Source organism: Bubalus bubalis, chromosome 3 (genome assembly GCF_019923935.1).
Source record: "Bubalus bubalis isolate 160015118507 breed Murrah chromosome 3, NDDB_SH_1, whole genome shotgun sequence".
In the NCBI taxonomy this organism is placed as follows: domain Eukaryota; kingdom Metazoa; phylum Chordata; class Mammalia; order Artiodactyla; family Bovidae; genus Bubalus; species Bubalus bubalis.
The window spans coordinates 32363756-32383271 of NC_059159.1; the positions used below are offsets into that span (position 1 = coordinate 32363756).

General features: G+C 43.4%; 1 protein-coding gene across 9 annotated transcripts in view; it reads right to left on the reverse strand.

The window, feature by feature from the left end:
- Positions 1-19516, reverse strand: part of MAP2K4 (mitogen-activated protein kinase kinase 4) — a 104859-nt gene that overhangs the window by 21960 nt on the left and 63383 nt on the right. For 3 of the 9 annotated variants that reach the window (XM_044939253.2, XM_025280534.3, XM_025280533.3), the window contains 6 exons: positions 17846-17897; positions 15990-16117; positions 11597-11674; positions 9267-9415; positions 8192-8237; positions 4486-7038 (listed from right to left, as the gene is read on the reverse strand). In XM_044939253.2, coding sequence (XP_044795188.1) covers positions 6925-7038; positions 8192-8237; positions 9267-9415; positions 11597-11674; positions 15990-16117; positions 17846-17897 — 567 coding nt within the window. In that variant the 3' untranslated portion in view covers positions 4486-6924. Of the gene's footprint in view, positions 1-4485; positions 7039-8191; positions 8238-8269; positions 9061-9266; positions 9416-11596; positions 11675-15989; positions 16118-17845; positions 17898-19516 lie in introns of those variants that run through there. The other 6 variants (XM_025280532.3, XM_025280531.3, XM_044939250.2 and 3 more) reach the window with 4 other exon arrangements.

Genomic DNA, 19516 nt, shown 5'->3' on the forward strand with positions numbered 1-19516 from the left:
TACACCAGGTCTGTTTAATTTAAACCTTCTGCTTGGGGTTCTGGGACCACAGTGGGAATTCAGACCATGAACCCACATGGAAGTTGACTTGTGGTTATGGCTTCTTGGAGATCTTGAAAATTTTCCTGCATCCAGTGCCAGGATGAAGACAAGTATGTTTCCATTTCTTTTCCCACCACTTGGCAGACATTTGTCTGCCTAAGACTTCATACAAAGCCCTTCAAGGTCTCAGCCTTGTTGGGGCACTGGTGCCAGGCCTTACATCCTGAGCCCTGAACCCCCCGCATAATTTTAAATACAAAAGCTCAAGCTTGAGGTTCAAAACTCAGCAAAGAAGACTTACCTGTCCTCACATTGTTCCCGAACACTCTCAGGAATAAAAGTTGCTCCTGGCAAGTTCTTAACACTTTCTGTTCTCAAGTGAAGCAACTCTTCATTCTTTGAAAATGGAATTACTTTCTAGAAACAGAATAAAGGTTGGAATCAAGAGTTCCTGCTGCTTCTATTTATGGGGGCTGGGGGTGAGGGTGCTTCAGAGATTCCTTACTTTTGTGTCAACCTGGGGGAAAGCATTTGAAAATAGTTTTATTTTGTGATTACCAGTGTAGTTACTGCAGTTAGGAGTACTGTTAACAGTATCCAAGCTAATGTCCGGTCAGAGACAGAAGTCACCAGTACTTCATTAATGACAGCTGACTACTTCTATTTACACAGGACCTAAAATTGGGTTCCTCACTACTGAGTGTGTGGTTCCATGACCACAGTCTGCGTTCACCTCCTTGCTTTTAGCAGAAATACCCAATGGTTATGTAAATCCAATTTATTTGGCGTGGTTCTGGGAAAACAATCAGTTACGCTAAACAGGATGAGATGCTGCCGTCAGATGTGAAAACGTCAGGCCTACAAGTCCTTTTTCACTGAAAAGGACTATCACTGTAGCACCTGGAAACCGACTCTACCACTGGGCCACCAAGATGCCTGAGGCCGACTAAACTCACAGACAAGGAAGGAGAGAGACAATTCACGAAACACGATTAACTGCTGCATAGGGCTGCGTTTAAAAAGAAACGTGATTACAGCTCAGAGGACAGAGTTGGGAACGGCTTCCCAGAGGGTGTGACATTTAACCCAGGTCTTAAAGAATGAGCAGGTGTTTTCAAAAGACAAGTGAAGAAAGGAATTCCACATGGAGGGGCCGGTTTAGGCACCAAGAAGAAGGCATGACAGAGCAGAACAGGTTCAGCAAACCACGGAAGGCTGTGAATACGGCACAGATTCTGTACAGAAACCCGAATCTCTCAAGCCAGAAGACAACTTTCCTCCAGGCCTCCCACATGCTTCTACCCCTCATCAGGAGCCAGTCAGCTCACCCCTCCCAAGCTCACTCTTAAATCCACTCCATTCCACTACTTCACCTCCCCCCAATTTTTGTGCAGAATAGTCCAAGTTTCTCGATTGTCCTTCAGGTCCACCACTTCCATTCCAGCCTACCCAGTCACTGAGATGATTTTTGGAAAGGACCAATCAGATCAGGCCACTTCCCTGCTTAAAATCACTTAAGAGATAAAAGTCCATCTTTGAACACAGAACTCAGTGCATTCTTATTTATATAAAAACGTCAAATGTGTTCTTGGTGTTATGAGAATTGCCACCAAGACTTCAAAATCGGGTCTTAAGAGACAACAAGCATCATGGAACCTGCTTGCTATCTGGGTAACAGATTTCTATTTTCAATTTTACATAGCCATGCCCCAACTTCAGGGTTTCACTGGTGGCTCAGTGGTAAAGAATCCACCTGCGTTGCAGGAGCCGCAGAGATACAAGTTCCATCCCTGGGTCAGGAAGATGCCCTGGAGGAGGGAATGGAAACCCACTCCAGTATTCTTACCTGGAGAATCCCATGAACAGAGGAGCCTGGTGGGCTACAGCCATGGTGTTGCAAAGAGTTGGACACCACTGAAGCAACTTAGCACGCATGCATGCACGCACACTGTATCTTTTATAAAGCAAGCTTAAAATAAATTTTTCACGTACCAAAAAAAAGAGTCCATCTGTGGCATGATGTGCAATTCCCTACATAATTATGACATTAAGCAAATTATCTATTTCAGACTGGTGTCCAGTGAGTAGGACTGAGGCAACTTTCTACCTCAGAGAGTTGTCTTCACATTAAATCCGTGGGTAGTGCTGTGAAAAACTGGAGGTCCTCTTTCATGGTTCTTCAGCAAAATGTGTAGGTAGAGAGAAATTTCACATGCAGATGGAAATCTGACTCACTGCGCACTGGGATGGCTCAGTTTTAACTTTACACTTCATGCTGTACATGGGTTGACAATTTTAGAGAGCAGGATCACATTTTACATTCAAGAAATACGAACACATTTTGGCATAGCACCAGGAAAGAAATCTGTTATTGAGGATATTGAACTACTGACCTGTATAATGATTTCAAGGTTTGAGATGACAATTCCTAGATATCCATTTACCTGGAAGACGGGGAAGACCAAACAATATGTCACTTTAGCCTTCAGGAAATCCCTAGGAGGTAATGGAACCTGATGCTTCAGACTAGAGGAACTCCTTATACCACACTACCACCACCTGTTCAGGACACCTCACAAGGACCCTCGGAAGGGTGTCACCACTGACTGCATTTGCCCTCAAGCCACTTAACAAGGTATTTAAGGGAGACAAGTTCAAGACCAAAGGTGTTTGGGTTCTCTACCCCTTACCTCTCAGATATCAAGCACCGATGGTATGCATGTAACTGGAGCATAAGAGCTCTGGCCAAGAGCTGGGACACAAGCCCCGTCTGGGCCTCCGAGACCAGCAGCCAGTGTCCGGGTGCTTTCAAGCCTTCATGCACCCCTAAACTATCCTCCTGCATCTAAGATGGATAGAACTGAGAAAAGAAAGGCCATTTTAATACTAAAAGAGCCATGTCAAGTCCATGTCCTGCCACAGTGACGGGGCCACAGTACATCATCACAAGGCTTCTCACATCATGCTTGAAAATCAGCTCTGAGTCTTCTGGTTAGTTCCAAAAAACTCCCTTCTCCACAACTGCCTTCACAGTGCCCACTAAGCCCCTCTGAGGCCCCAGAACCTCGGACTTCAAGGCAGCACAGCAGGCCGTGGTAAGGCTTGTGAGCAGAGCACTCCCCAGGCATGGCTCACTCTCCCAGTGCTCAACATTTCCTCAATAGCGGTATTAATCAATGTAATTTCTCAGAGTAAGCGCTACAGCCTTGGAGATGAATCTCAACTCTCCACCCTCTGTTGTCAGAGCTCTGAGCCTGGTTTTCCTCTAACCTCTAAAAAGGGCCGCTGACACCTGACTCTGGAAGGCTACAGTTACGATCAGATAAGATCAGCAAACACAGGTAGTGTCCACAAAGTGCGGTGTGCATGGTCCATCTACGATGCTCTGTCTTGCACAGAGCTGGTGCTCAGCCAGGACCTGGCAACTCTATGGGGTCTCTGTCCCAGAAGCTAAGGCTTGGCTGGAGGGGCAGGATTCCTCTAGCCATGCCCTTCCTAGGTCAGTGCTTGATTACTCATCACAACTGCTCCTGTAATGGCATCTCCTGCATCTGAGACCAGGCTGGCAGTGGGCGCAGGAGAAGGGTAAGGTGCTGGCTTAGTCTATGCTCAGGGAGTCAGGATATAACAACGAGGGACAGGTGGAAGCATGACAGGTCAGTCTGGGGTGGGTGCCCCAGGTTCTTCTAGTTCCCAGGCCTCCATGGCTTTCCACTCACTCCCATGTCCTCCACCCACAAGCCCCCCAGGTCTGACTTCTGTGGGGCTTCCACCCCCCAATCTCCCTACCCCCGTCTTTCAGGAAACAGTGAGTGGCTACATCTGAGCTGACCTCTCACCTCCAGCTGGCAGTCACAGCGCCAGGAGCAGACCAAGTGCCTGGTGGTCAGACGTCAGGCCAAGGCAGGCCGGCTTCTTACAAGCTGTCTCTCCACCAAGACGCAGGGTCAAGCACCCTCAGCTGTCAGCAGCAGACAGCTGGGGCAGGTCCTCCTGTGCTCAGTCACATCGGACTCCTTGCGACCGCACAGACTGTAGCCCACCAGGCTCCTCTGTCCATGGGATTCTCCAGGCAAGAGCACTGGAATGGAGCTGACATTTCCTCCTTGAGGGGATCTTCCCAGCCCAGGGATCGAACCTGCATCTCCTGTGTCTCCAATATTGCAGGTGGGTTCTTTGCCACTGTGGGGAAGGTCAGGGAGACCAACAAAGAAATCAATCTGGAAAGACCCCATCACGCCTGCTCCAACAGAAAGCAAAGCTTTCTTCCAAGAAGAATAAGCAGAGAGAAGGCAACCACGAGAAGCGGGGAGAAAAAGAAAGAAGCCATAAACACTTGCAGAACAAGAGAATTTTTCCCAATGTGAAATGCACAGATAATTTAATGGAATTTACTTGATTTTCCCCTCTCAGGGTCTGACTTCAGAAAATCAAATTACAAAGTCATCATCACATCCTAGATTTATTACAACTGACCTGCAGGCAAGAGGAGAGAACTATTACATCGACACTTCGATTCCATGGATACATCTTAAATAGAGGGAGAATTCAAACAAGAATACAGGATAAACTATTCCCAAGCTCCAGGAAGCAGTCATGTGACTGAGCTGCACTTTTTACAGACAAATAAGGCAGTAGCCCTTCACATCAGCTTTCCGACAGTTTTTATACAATATGCTTCTGTGGTACAGGAGAGAAATAACCAGAGCTCACAATGTACAGTTCTTACACTATTGTTACAGAGTGTGAACACTGTACACCCTTTTCATAAAGATACACTGTAATAAACTCCTTGCCCTTGAGTTTATAGTTTATAATAATCTATGATTAATACACTAAAATTGCCTTTTTTATGTGGTCATCCACATGAGAGAATGGTCAGATCAGCTCCTGGACGGTCAGCACTGTGTTCCTCTCCATCTGCATATGGCAAAGTGACCCCACGCGGAGCCAGACAGAAGGGTGACCACGGAGATCCGGAGTCCTCCTGAGTCCCCGGGAGCCGTGGGGATGGGGGCGATGGCTTGGCATGGTCAGGGGCAGGCGCTGCAGGGCTTCCCCTCCAAGGCTGGGAAATCTGGGGTTTCGATGCCACGGCAGAGAAAACAGGAAGATCAGGCGAGTGGACCAAAGCGAGAAACCACTGGTAAATTCAGAAATTGACAGGATGTAACTGTAAACAGCACCATTCTCCCTTTGTTGTTGAGAAGTGTCCGTGACTGTCACCTGGGAGGAGACACAGCGACACCCACCGCTGTTTGGTTCCCGTCACGGCATCTGCCGCGTCTCAGACCTCGGCCGCTTTACGCTCCAGTGGGCGGAGCTGCTCAGGGCGCTGCTGGACAGACTTGACCATCACACCTACGCAGGGCGTCAGGGGGCCGGAGGGAGACCATGGAGACCCGGCTCGCGGGGAAGGGAGGAAGGACAGCAGAAGATGCAAATTTCAACGGCCTCCTAGAACTATTCTGGGGCTCTTTGGGGGTTTTTTGGTTTTAGGCTTGTTTTTTGTAGAACTCCAATCCTAAGAAATGTGGTGACCTGCTCGAGTCTTGTAGGTGAGGAACTCATGTAAAAGAAATCCTCCTCTGGTCAAGTGTTATCTCTAGAAGAGATGTTCTTCCATCACCTGCCACATCAGCTGGGCCCCGCCTTCTCAGCCTTTTAAACTTGAGATCATGGGATACACTGGGGGCTGTACAAATTCTTGGTAAGGAACATCCCTGGTAATCATAAAGGTTTCTGTTATAGGGAAAAAGGTGAGATACTGGATCAAGCAAGAGTCACATAGGGGCAACAGACCACACAGGTGGGGAAAGAGACGCAGAAGCTGCAGACCTGGACCAGTCATGTCACACAGCTGAGATCTGGTCTTTTGCTGCCTAAAAGACATCTTTATCTGATCAGTCAAGGCACGTTGCTACCAGCTACTTCTCCCCGTCAGTGAGTTATGGTGGCCAGAGCATCAGGCTTGGGACCAGGGGAAATACATAGCTGCTACGAGTTGTTCCAGACAGGATTCTAGGATTAAAAACATCTGTAAACTTTGCCCTCCCTATTCTTCCCTTCTCAGCCCGGGTGGTTTGTGGCAGGTGGAACATCCAATTGGCAGCACACCGAATTCTGAGAATCAGCACCTTCTCTGACGTGTGGCAGACTCCTGAGTCTCCCTGATGGAGGGCAGAGGACTGGGGGTGGGCGGGGGAGAAAAGAACACGTTCTGTTCCGTCTCGGCATTTTCACGTTCTCCTCTCTGAACGCAGCACAGTTTTTGGTAAAGATAAACGTGCTCTAATTTAACGTGATATTTCAAACAGGGAATTTGGCTGAGCACATGGATCCCCAAGCGTGGACAGTGACTGTCAAACAACAGAAGGTCCAATCAGTCAACCTATTGCACTTGGTGAAGAAAGTCTACCCCTCCTCCGTCTCCCAGCTCCGGAAGGCAAGGTGTCTCGCCGGCTGTGCCTGCTGCACGCTCCAGCCCAGAGCCTGCATTCAGACACAGCGTGGCCACCACCGCATCCATCCAGCATTCGGAAGCCTGACGAAACACCCTTCCAGCAGCTGCGTCTCCAGGCTTCGAGTCTAGAAATGAGTTTACGATGTGGTCTTATCACAGTCAGCAAGCTGATCGTACTGACATCCACGTTCACGGGAGAGCAGGCGAGGTCTCTGACCGGCACTGACGCTGCGCGGGTGCTCGGGTCACACGGGGATGCGCGTTCGGGGTGGCGGGAGTATACAGACGGGATGGAAACAAACACCAGTCGTGGTGTGCATGGTGTCTGGCGAGCAATAAAAACACTGTGGTAGGGGTGAAGGTTCTGTACGTCTTGCTTCCTCTCAGCCCTTAGTCTAGAGTCTGACGTAGCAGCGACATCAATCGACATACATGGGGGAGCTCGGGGTGGCTGGCATTTGATCCAGGATTTTACACACATAGCATGCGACCTCGACGGCGCGCTCCTCATACATCAAAATAAAGGGGTGTTTCTGCAAGAGGATGGAAAACAAGGAAAGACATGTGATCAAGATTCACATCAGAGCTCAGAGGGAACTGTTCCTGTAGAGATCCAGCTCTGCAGGATCCAGCCAGGTTGAGCTGTGAAGGCCTGCAGTGAGGCAAGCCAGGCTGGGCTCCACACACACAGGTTAGTGAGATACCATACACGGTGTTGGTATGGCTGTGTTGGTATACCCCACACCCCTGGCTGTGGGGTCTGGAAGCTTATCTGCCTATCAGGGCCCCTGTGTTTTTCAGCACAAATCAGAGCTGGAGCCTCTACTGCCCTCCAAGAGCTCAGAAGCACTGCATGAACCCCAGTTGCCATTCCTCCTGGATGCAGGATGTCCCCGTCAACAGCGGAGGGACCTTACGGCAAAGTTTCCGCTGTGATCCTCTGACCCTCCCCCCAACTCTCAAAGAGGCTCAGCAGCAGCTCCTCCTCCCGTGTGCTTGTGCCTGCACCTTCCAAATGCCATGGCTGCGTATCTGCCTCCCAAGCCCCCTTCTTCATCCTCCAACCCCAGCGATGTTTTTCTTCCATAGCTTTGCTAAGTACACTGACTCAGTAAGCTTAGTCAGTGCTGGGGTGGACCAGAGTTTCACCTAATATCCTTGAAAAGCTAGGCGCTAAGAGTGACAAGTGGGTTTTTTCCTAAAATATTCCCACAGTATTAGGTCACAGTAACTTTCTTCACTCCCAGGGCCAAGGCCAGATCTGGTACTGCTTAAAAAGCCCCAGTTCTATACAAGGGTGAGAACTTTCAAAGAACCGGGAACGGGCCTTGGGCGTAAATTTGCATGAGAGCTTTTAGTCAAGGCAATATGAACACAATAAATGGTTACAGATGTGTCTCTGTCACACACACAGGCTGGGAAATAGCTCCTGAAAGCGAAGGTTAAAGTTCCTTGGGGGTAGTTTTTATAACGTGCTGAATCCAAAATTTCCCATCAGAATCCAGCTAGTATATTAGTAGGAAAATCAGACACAACTTTTGTCCTTCCAAATCTCCTTGTTTTTAAAACATCTTTAAAAACACTCAGAAGGTCAAGCAGCACGGCCAGCGGCTGGCTCAGTGAGCCTGCGTCCTGGAGGGGTCAAGTGTGAGGAAACACCTCCTAGCCCCAAAGTCTCAGACTCACCAGGAGTTCTTTATACTTTGGCCTTTTGGATTCATCCTTCGTAAGGCTAAAATAACACAGAAGTTAACATCATTAAAATGGAGACACAGTTACTCGAGTATTTTTATTTTCACAAGCAAAAGCATCACAATAGGTCAGATATTTTTTTTTCCTTCAGATACAAAGTCACAAAGCAGCCAAGCTGCCAAACATAAAAGACAGAAAAACTTCAGCAATCTGCACCACAAAATGTTAAAGTCTTATAGGACCTAAAAAGAATAGAGAGAAGCAGCATTCCCAGGAAGAAAAAACTGAGAAAAAGAAAAGCATTTTCAAGAATGAAAAGAAGAATATACAAAACGCTCTAGCTCTTTGCTCACAAACATATCTTACTTCTAAATCAAGTCAGATAAACAGAATAATTATCAAAAACATTCAAATGATAACAAAACAGGTTTTATTTAAAATATAGATTGAAATAGTACAAGGCACAACTGTACTCTTGCCACATCAGTATGTATTTATCCTTACGTGCCATACACACACACCCCCACACATTAAAAGATGAATACACAAAAACATCAGGCATGGGGTTCATGTGTTCCTTGGCATAAGATCTCCCTGAGCCAATGTATGGTTCTACCAGTCGAGCTCTGGGCCTGACCCGACTATGTTGTGTGTTTATGTCACAGCAGAGACCCACTCCTGAAAGTCTGACCTGGTAGGATCTTAACTTGATAAAAGTGTCCACGTGATTCTGGTACAAGTTCACTGTGAGAAGCACACCAGAGTAAGAGGGTGAGTCTCCAGAGGCTGTATCTCTTGTACAAGGTACTAGGAATCTGGAGGCAGCAGCTGCTCCACTACCCACAGCTGCTCTTCCTTGGCGCCTGAGTAGCAGAATAAGAGTGACGCACCACCAGGCTTGCTGGGACCTTCCACGCAGCCACGGTGACCCGAGTCCCAGCTCAGAGGACACAGGGATACAAATAAGCCCTCCTTCCCCAGTATAAAGTACCAACATTGCTAAGAGAAAGTAATTACCTCACCGCCCTTTCACCATATGGTTTTGAGTATTCATAAGTCAAATACTCACCACAAGTTGACAAAGTTGATGAAACTTGGGGAGAACTCCCTTTCCTCAGAGTTACTCAGCTGTGGCGGATCCCCTTTCACGACTTGTGTTAGTTGATCAAATACACTATTCCACTTTGGATAAGGAAAGCGGCCAGTGGCCAATTCGTACTAAAGAAAACACAGAGGAAAAAACAAAATACGCTGGACATTATTTGTTACTTCACATTACAATTCTAAAACTCCTGACACTCCTGAAAAAGGCTTGAATCAAATCAAGGCAAGGTTGAGGTATGAGCTTTCAGAATGTCTACAGCCAAGTGGAAGTGATATTTAGAAATCAGGATGGCAAGTCCTCACCTGCCCCAGGTCATATACATTTGTGAACTGTGTTCTCATTTCCACTGTTTGGAGGGTAATGGAAACCCAGAAATTGTGTGCTTTTCCTAAGAACTAGGTTTAAATCTGCAGCGTGGCCTAAATGAACCCCATTTTATGTGCACTGACAGGTGACTGACATGCAGAGATGGCCCCAAGCTCATCAGAGACAGCACGTGAGAGGGTGCGCTATCTGAGAAGACTGGCTCAGAGCTTCCTCGGCTGAGATTTGATTCTGTCGGTCCAGTTGAATGTCAAAAGTACTAGTTTCCACCATGAAAGCAAGGTGATCAAGCAGACATAAAGCCACCCTCCAAAAGGGAGCCGCCGAGAAAAGCCTTCTTCCCCAAAAGATGCTCCCCCAGCTGGGCACTGTCCGCTCTACACAGGGCCTCGGGAACCAGGCCGGCGGGCATGCACACAGGCACACAGAAATCTACTCCTTCACCTGTGGTTTCTTGTTGATGAAAATACAAATGCTTGGGAAGAAGCAAACCTCACTAACCATTCATAGCAATGGGAATAACTTCATTAGATTCATTTCTGAGAACAGGTTTTAATAAGAGAAGGAAAGAGCAGGATGCATGTTATAAGGTGAAAGACTTCAGATCTCAGAAGTTAATTTCATCTCATCCTTTTTACACAATTATGAGAATAATGCCTATGAAAAGTAAATTATAAAGCAATTATAAGTACTGAATGCCTTGCTTTTAAACAAAGTTTAGCCAGATGTATTAAAGGAAACTGCCAAAAAAAAAAAAAAAAAAAAATTCCTATGTTAAAACTTTTCACAGAACAAAAATTTTACTTACGGTAAAGTAAAAACTTGCTTTTAAGCATAACTGGCTTGGACACTGATGAATTTTTCTGAATACTGAATATCCTTATTCTATGCAATGGACAGCTGTTTGCATCCTTCTATGCAAATAGCTGTCTCAGTTGGAAACTACAAGTCTTGCTCCAGTCACCAGACCTAAGAGAGTCCCAAGTTCCGTGTTTTCTCCTGAGTAACTGGGAAGGAATCCTTTTCGTCAGCAGCTTCATGCTGAGAAAAGACTCCTGGAGGTGTCCCCCATGTTTGGTCACAAGGGAAGCCGGATGGAGTCTTGCGCAGAGCTGAGCCGCCAGCCTGCATGTCTCTAGACAGACAGTTCAGTAGGTGTGGTGCCATGACTCACCAAGGACAGCTCACAGGGTGTGTGGGCCTCAGTAAGAGGGCCTGAGTACGTACAGTGCTGGTGAACAAATGGAGACTGCTTAACAAGCTCCAGGAAGACTCCCCTGCCCTGAACCTGTGGTCTTGGTGCTCTGGGGTCTTAAGAAGATGGGGGGGAGATGGCAGGATAAGTTCTGGGCTGCCTACCAAAAAGGATATAGCAACCTCCCTACCCTGAGTGATAGAAAATTCACATCCAGTGTGGAAGAAGCTCTCTGTCTGAAGTCAGAAAACTGCCCCTCAGCCCTGGTAAAACAACACGCACAAGAAAATAATTCTGAGACTTCAAAACAAATCTTGGTATAGGGAAATCAGCAAATAAATATATTTTTAAAATAGAACCGAAATTTCAATATAGCCCAGAAGTGAGACAGTTCTTTCTTGGTTGTTCTAAGGCCCAGTGAGCTGGCCTCCTGCTCCTGCTCTGAGCGTAGTTCTGACTCCAACTATCTGTGGTCAAGAGATCCAGAGGGACTGCATTCAAGACCCCCAGGAGCTTCACAGAGCCATGAGGGAAACAATCAACTCTAGCTTGATTTTTAAGGTAAAAACTTGTTCTCAACAATTAGAAAATATAGTCTCTGCAATTGCAGCCATGGGGTGAGGGGTGGGGGACAGGAAGAAACAGCGATATAAAAATCAAAGACTGGAAGACACGGGATGTGTTCTTAAGAGTGGTGGAAGACTGGTTAACTTTTCTTTCGTTTCTAAATTTCTTGTCATACTAGCACAACAGGGCAGAGTCAACGTGAACTTACCAATGTGATCCCCAGACTCCAGACATCAGAGCGGACATCATAGCCTTGGCGTGACGCACTTGGGTCTATTCGTTCAGGCTGAAACACAAAGAGAAGCCACATCATTCACGACGCACACACCCCAGGCGCAGGTAAGGGAAGCAGGGCTGAGTAGGCAGCCAGAAGGCCAGCACAGTCCTCGAGGAACCCATGCCCAGGGACAGACAGGGAGGAAGAGGACGTCAACATTACACTGAAAACAAACAAGGGAAGACCCAACTCAGTGGCTTCCTCCATAAAGGGAAGACAAGGCTAACTCTTCCCCCTAAGGATTCACAGGGGTTTACAAAACCGAAGCTGAGGACAGATGAAGGGAGAAAGGGGAAGAAAAGGAAAAAACAAAGAATTACAATGGGGCCAGATTAGTAGTCAATAATGGTAAAAAGAAGCGGGGGGTGGGGGGTGGGAAAGAGTAAGTCTTTGGATCTTATCCCTCTTTGCTTCAGTGAATAAGGATACACTACAATATATTTGAGACACAAAAGCAAATACAAGCCAAATTTATTATAATTGCTCTACTCACTCTTCACCATGAAGTTAAATTTGTATTTCTATCAAATAAAGATATTTGTGCAACTAGTCTAACTGTTACCCAAATCAAGGCACTGCCAGTAGTACAGTATATGATCCTGCCATAAAACCAGCAAAAGTCACTGTTAGTAATTTCTATGAAGGGAGCATCTTTACATTTTCTTGAAATAAGGGACCATTATCCACAGAGTGTCAGGGATGGAGAAGAAAAGAGAGAGAGGGTGTCAGTAGCACAGAGCTGACAATAGAGCCTTAACTAAGACTGACAGTAACTGCTGTCGAAAGAAATGTCCAGGGAAGCACAATAGTCACTGTGTAATGTTCTCTGCCTGTCGGCAACAGTTCGTTTGGAAACCTATGCATTCTGTTTTGGACATGAGTACTATGTCACATAAATATTCATTGGAAGCTTTTCACTTTTACTTTTAGTTGTAAATATATGTATTTACCTGATAACATACATATTACATAATAATCCCAGAGAGTCAATCAAGAAAGAAAATACTCCATCCAACAGCAGCAGAATACACATTCTTCTCCTACTCACATGGAACATTCACTAACATAAACTATGTTAGTTTATGTTAAAACATAAAACACACTTTATGTTAAAAAACGGAAATCATGCAAGGCATGTTCTCAGACCACAAAGTAATTATATTAGAAATCAATAACAGAAAGAAAACCTGAAAAATCCCCAAATATTTGGAGATTAAACAACACACTTCTAAATAACAACACATAGATCACAGAAGTCTCAAGAAAAAGCTTTAAAATATCTTGAACTATATAAAATAAAATGACAAAGTGAAGTAATCAGTGAAAGTGTACTTGTTTCATTAGGGCCAAGACCCTTAAGTTACAAAATAACCTGCAGATTTTGTTAGGTAGGGATGCACATGTTTCTGTTCAACAACCCCCAAAAGTTATTTCATTGACCTGGAGATAACTGGCAATTTTATATTTTCATTAGACATTTCATTCCAATATTCTTTCTTTAGTGACTGTAAATACTGAATTATGCAAACATTCTTTGAGCCAGTTTCACCAAATTGCCTGTCCAGTTTTCTCATGAATGAGTTAAATACATTCTTGATACATGTTCATTCTTTATTTGTATGTGTAATATTTTTAAAATTTTGAAAAGTATTCTTTGAGAGGAGAAGACACTTAAGATCCATGAAACGAATTAAAGATCCTATATCCTAAAACTAAGTAGGAAGTATGGGTTTGAAAAACAAAAAGCTTTTTAAAACTAACACATCTGGGCAAACTCCAGGAGATGATGAGGGACAGAAAAGCCTGGTGTGCTGCAGCCCATGGGGTCACAAAGAGGAGGACATGACTTGGTGATTGAAAAACAACAACTCAATAGGAAAATATCAACTTAGAGAATAGGGTCTGTAACATGAACCAAACAACAAAAAAGTAATAGATAAAACAATTTTATATCTAAAACATATAATTTATAATAAATATACAACTCAAGTTACTCAGTATTAAAGTATATAAAATAAAAACAAAGGAATAAGGAGAAATTGACAATGTTATCAAATTTTGAACTCAATTTTTTTTAAAGAGGCAAAAAATGCTGAACAAATGTAATTAGTAACACAGAACAGACCTTTTCCAATATTTCTTTTTTTAACTGATCATTTATTATGCTAAAAAGAAGAATTTTAATATGTGCCAAAAGGCAGGAACGTACACGCTAAAAAAAGCAAGGAATAAGCAAGAAGATTAACATGAATCACTTTGTACTAGTTAGCTATTTGTGTAACAAAGCACCTAAAAACTTAATAGTTGAAACCAACAGACATCTATTATTTCAGGTTTCTGTGAGTCAGGCATCAGCGAGTGTTTGTGATAGGGGTTCTGACTCAGGGTCTCTCATGAGGCTTCAGTCAAGCAGTCAGCCAGGGCTGTCGGCCTCCCCGGGGCTGGAAGACGCATCACTAAGCTTACACACGGTTATCGCAGGGAGTCCCTGCTCCTCAGCACATGAGTGTCTCTGTAATGCTGCTTGTTTCAAGTCCTTACAACATGGCAGCTGGGCTCCCCGCAAGTAGCTATCCAAGAAAGAAAACAGAAAAGAAGCCACCTGCCTCTTTATGACCTGTCCTCAGAGGGATGTGTTCATTGCTGCCACACACAGTTCACGAGAAGTGAGCCACTGAGTTCAGTCCACACTCAACGCTGCACTTAGTCACCGCTTTTCAAAGGGAGGAGTATTTACAGAGACTGGACAGACTCTAAACTACCACATACTTGGTACTTAAAACACTTCAGTGAACAGCTCTGACACTTAAAACAGTAAGAAATGGAAAGTACGCATATGTATACACATGCACATGCACCCACACACATGTGTGATGCTAAGGAAACAGTAAAACTTCAGTTTTCATATAATTAGGTATCTTTCCCCAAAGACACCTGGCCAAGATGGGGTTCAGCCTCAAAGAGCAGAAGACTACACTAGCACAATGCTTCTGAGCTCTGGGGAAAATTTCCTGAGCTCAAGGAGGTCAAAGTTACGTCTTTGATCACTAGATGATCAATACTTTAATGTATGAATAAAGAGAAAAGAATTTTCCCAATTTGATTTTTAAAACTAGCATAACCCATCTAATACCTTTACAATGTATACTATAAACCCATCTCAAACATTTTTGTGTAGCAATCATAAATATTAACATGGCACATGTAAAAACATATTAAGCATATCAATATGAACCATGTAGGGATCACCTCTGGAATGCCAGCATGGTTCAACCACTGGAAATATGTTACTGTGATGTGTCATGTCAATAGCTACACAGAAACATTTCATCATATACTGAATGATGCCAAAAAGGCATTTAATAAAATCTAACAGCCCTTCCTGATTCTTTCTTATCTCTCTCTCATACACACACACACATTCTCACTCACAGATAGACACATATACTTAGTAAACCAGAAAAAGACATTTGCCTTCAAGTCAAGCAACAGATGAATCCAACTATCACCACTGTCAATCAACAATGATCTAATTCTAGGCAAAGCAAGAAAAATAAACACAAGAAAAGTAAAAAAAAAAAACATATATATATACACACACACACATATATATGATTATAGGTAGGTAGACGGATAGATATGAAAAAGATCAATAAATATGAAGAAGGCAAAGGCAAAAATGATTACAGAATGGTATCTTGAGTACCATCTGAAACCTATTAAGAAAAAAGGTATGAGTATTTTAGCTGGTTATAAAATAAACCAATCAGTGTAAGCAGCTTCCCTATGTATCAGCAGGTACTGTGATGCTCCAGGTTGGGAAACCCCTGAGGCCTTCACCCTTGTAAGTGTCAGTGAGCTTCCTCCACCCCTAAAGACTCTATGAGACATACTGAGTTCTGGGAGGAACTTATATTCCCATTCTCCTCTAATTGGAAATAGCACCACTTATATTACCCATGTTTCTACTACAGTATCACCCCCTACAGTCGAGACAACATGGGGGGAGGGTTGGTCTAGAAACACAAAGAGGCCTTTGGAGAAATAACTAGAATATAATGAAAAAACAATAATCAGAAAAGACCATATATGCTAAGTGCCAGGCAAGAGGAACAGAGTAAGATCATGAAGCAGGAGTTCACTGGGAAAATTTTGACAAGTTTCGTAGCAAAGTTAGAACTGAGTTTGGTCTTCATGAAAGAGGCAAATACTCTAGTATAGTGAAACTGCGTGACTAAAGCGGATTCCTTGCAAGTACAGCACCAAAGGGCACAGGCTCTCTGTGCAATGACTGTCAGGCAAGAAGGCTTGGACTTGCACTTACTGCCATGTAGGGCCTGCAGCCAGCATCTCTCGTCTTGGCGATCGAGTCCACGAGCTGTCCACTGATGCCAAAGTCACAGAGTTTAATATTTCCACTTCTATCCAGAAGAATATTGGAAGGTTTGATATCTGCAAGACACAGATGTCATTCAACGTTCAAGTAATTAATCAAATGAGCTACATTTTGAAGAAGTCCAAGGAAAAATGTTGGGAAAATGTTAGGAAACATAAGTGATCAAGTCTGTAAAATTCAGATAGATAAGAAGATGATAAAATTTTCTGAATGCTAAAAACACATTATAAAAAAAAATGTCTTATATTAAATTTAGGCATTCTATAAAGTTTTCTTTGTTCTCATCAAGAGACATATTCATTTACTTGTTTCAGATTCATTACTGAACAGTCATAACATGCACAATACTAAGCTACTTTATGAGTGCGAGTGAGTGAAAGTTGCACAGTCATGTCCGACTCTTTGTGAGCCCAAGGACTATGTAATTCTCCAGGCCATGTAATTCTCCAGGCCAGAATACTGGCGTGGGTAGCTGTTCCCTTCTCCAGGGAATCTTCTCAACCCAGGAATCAAACCCAGGTCTCCTGCACTGCAGGTGGATTCTTTACCATCTGAGCTACCAGGGAAGCCCAAGCTACTTTAAAATACATGTCAAAGATGATACAACTAAATGCAAAGTACACAAATTTTAAACCCACAATTTTGTTTAAGCAGAGCTTTATCTAACTAAGAAGAGTATCCAACCCAGTACATTCATCAAACCACAAGCTCTGGGGTCAGAAAAGCAAAGGTGTGAGCCCTAGGTCTGATATTCACAACTCTACCTAGAGCAAGCTTTTGAACTCTCACTTAGCACCCATGATCCCCTTGTCTACAAAATATAAGCAACAATTCCTAACAGGGTTGTGGAAAGGAAAATACCTATTACAGAGTGGGTGCACTTTTCTGCACACATGGGAAAGCTAAGTTCTTTTCATTTGTTTCACCAGATTTTACACAATTTGGCCACAATGGCCCCTAGGTTACCACCTTCTCCTCACTGACCATCAACTAATTCGGCCAGTCGGTGCAAACCAGCTAGTTGGCCAATTCTCCCCCTCACTCACTAATTCTCTGTACCTTTCTCAATCTTTCAATCCATTTCATTGTCACTGTCATGGCTCTATGAATAAAAAGTAAGGATAAAAATAAATATAGAATACAAAAGTATCTGTCTATAACTCAGAGGGTGATCTACCAAAAACTCCAGAGAAGAGCACTTACTATCACTGACACAGCTGACTGCCTATCAAGCATCCGCTAACCAGGCCGTCCTTACTCTGGGGACTTCGGCTTTACTGAGATCTCCAGCCTCCAGTGTAGGTCCACCCATACCTCCAAGCACTGAGCCCTGACTGGCCTGAGCTTATCAGGGTAGACTAATGCTTCTCACGAGGGACTCATTTAGGTGAGGGCATGAGGAAACTCGGGTGAATGAGACAAGAGAAGATACTAGAGAGACATAAGGAAGATTTCTCTGCTCCTAAGACAGCCACATGAGGAGAGAAAGCTGCTTCTTCAAGGAGCCAACACGTCCGGATGTGACACAGGCCCTGCTTCAGCTGTTACTCCCCTGAGAATGGAGCCGACGCATTAAGGAGAGCCGAGCCAAATGGAGAGAGCTTCAGCCTAACCACTGTGCTTGGAGCCACCCTGCCTTTGGACTCACTATGACAGATAATGAGTTTCTTTGAACTTTAAGCCAGTTAACGGGCTTTTCTATTACTTGTAATCAAAAGCACTCTAATACAGCAAAAAAGCTAACTGACCCTAGTTGGTAAAAAGGCTGCTACAGTCATACCCACCTCTGTGAATGATTTTCAAGTTTTCTTTTAAGTGGTTTAGTGCTTTCACAGTCTAGGGAGAAAAAACAGAGAAAGACAGGACAAGCCATCAGTTTCCTTCTAACCAAACAGCATAGCAGTTGGTCATAAAGTTACAGCACAGATAGGTCTCGGCTTCTTTTAAGCTGAGTATTTCAATATCCTGTCCCCGTTCTATGTTAACCGAAGATGCTAAATTATGATTTTAGATGTGAAAACTTAGCTTTCTTTATATACTCTTCTCTGACAGCTAAAAAACAGGTAACTTACCAATTTTAAAATGAGTCATTAAAAAGCTATAAAATCTTTCTCATACCATCGAACTTTTCAAGAATAGATATTAATATATTTAATACAAAAGGATCCCATAGTCATGGTTCCTGTTTAGCACGTTTTTCCAAACTCTCACACTCACTCACCCTCACTGGATATGGAACCTGCAAAGTTATGTTTGCAGAGCCAGAATTTATCCTACTGTTCGATCACTGCTCATGATCAAGAAATCAAAGATTTCTCAAAGAATAGAGGAAACAGACTTCAATTAAAATTTCTACAGTCTCAGACTAAAAGAGAAGTGACAAACTGGCCAACCATTAGGAAGGTCAAGTCTCCACTGCCATCAAGCCATCAAGGGTTAGAAGAGCGAAACACAAGCTCAAATGTTTCACACAGCCAGGCTTGTTCAAGGGGTTTTTAACTAGCAAGGAGGGATTTAACACAAAGTAATTTTGAATGTTGTGCTTAATATAAAAGATGATCACCAGGTCTAGAAACGCAGGCAAATATGTAATAAATGATTTATTAGTACATACTACATATATTGTAATATAGGATAAAATCATTTTATGTTTTCCAGTTTCTAGATCATCCTGTTATAGAGTGCTTAACAGCTGCATTCTAGGGTCTGGCTGCCTGGACTTAAATCATTTACACTTACAAATGTATGAATTTCACAGCAAATTAAGTACTTAAACTCTTCACGCTTTAGATCTGTCATCTGCAAAAAGGGGGTTACACTATTTACCACTGAGAGTTGCTATGAACATAAAATGTCATGAGATCTTGGCCTGACACAAATAAACACTCAATAACCATAAGCTATTATTATTCTACTGTTATTCTATTATAGTAATTATGAATAGCAACAAGCTCCAAAATAAAGCTTGGTATGGTAAATTGGAGAGATGACTAAATTGAACAACAGAAAACTTCATATACCTGTCTGAATAATGAACAAGTTTCTAGTATAAGGTTGTTTATACTAGACAGCTTCTTTTTATAAAATTATATGAAAGGGTATATATCTTAACATTTAGCTCATAAAACATTTAAATTAACCATTAATTCAGATAAATAAATTAAAATATTAACATGGGATCTATGAATCTTAATATTATAATGACTAGGTTTAATCTGACTTTTTAAAGCCCAATTATACACACACATTTCTTACAACTAAAAAACAGTTCAGAGGCTATCTATATACTGCAACATTAACCTTTAGTGATTAAGCAAATAAACTGACAATTAACAGCAGACCATACTGGATGTGGAGGAGGCAGGGAAGAAAGAGGAGATTACATGAAACCAGAAAACCTATCTTACAGTTTCCTATAAAGTTTAGTTTACACATCCACTAACCCAGGTCACCAT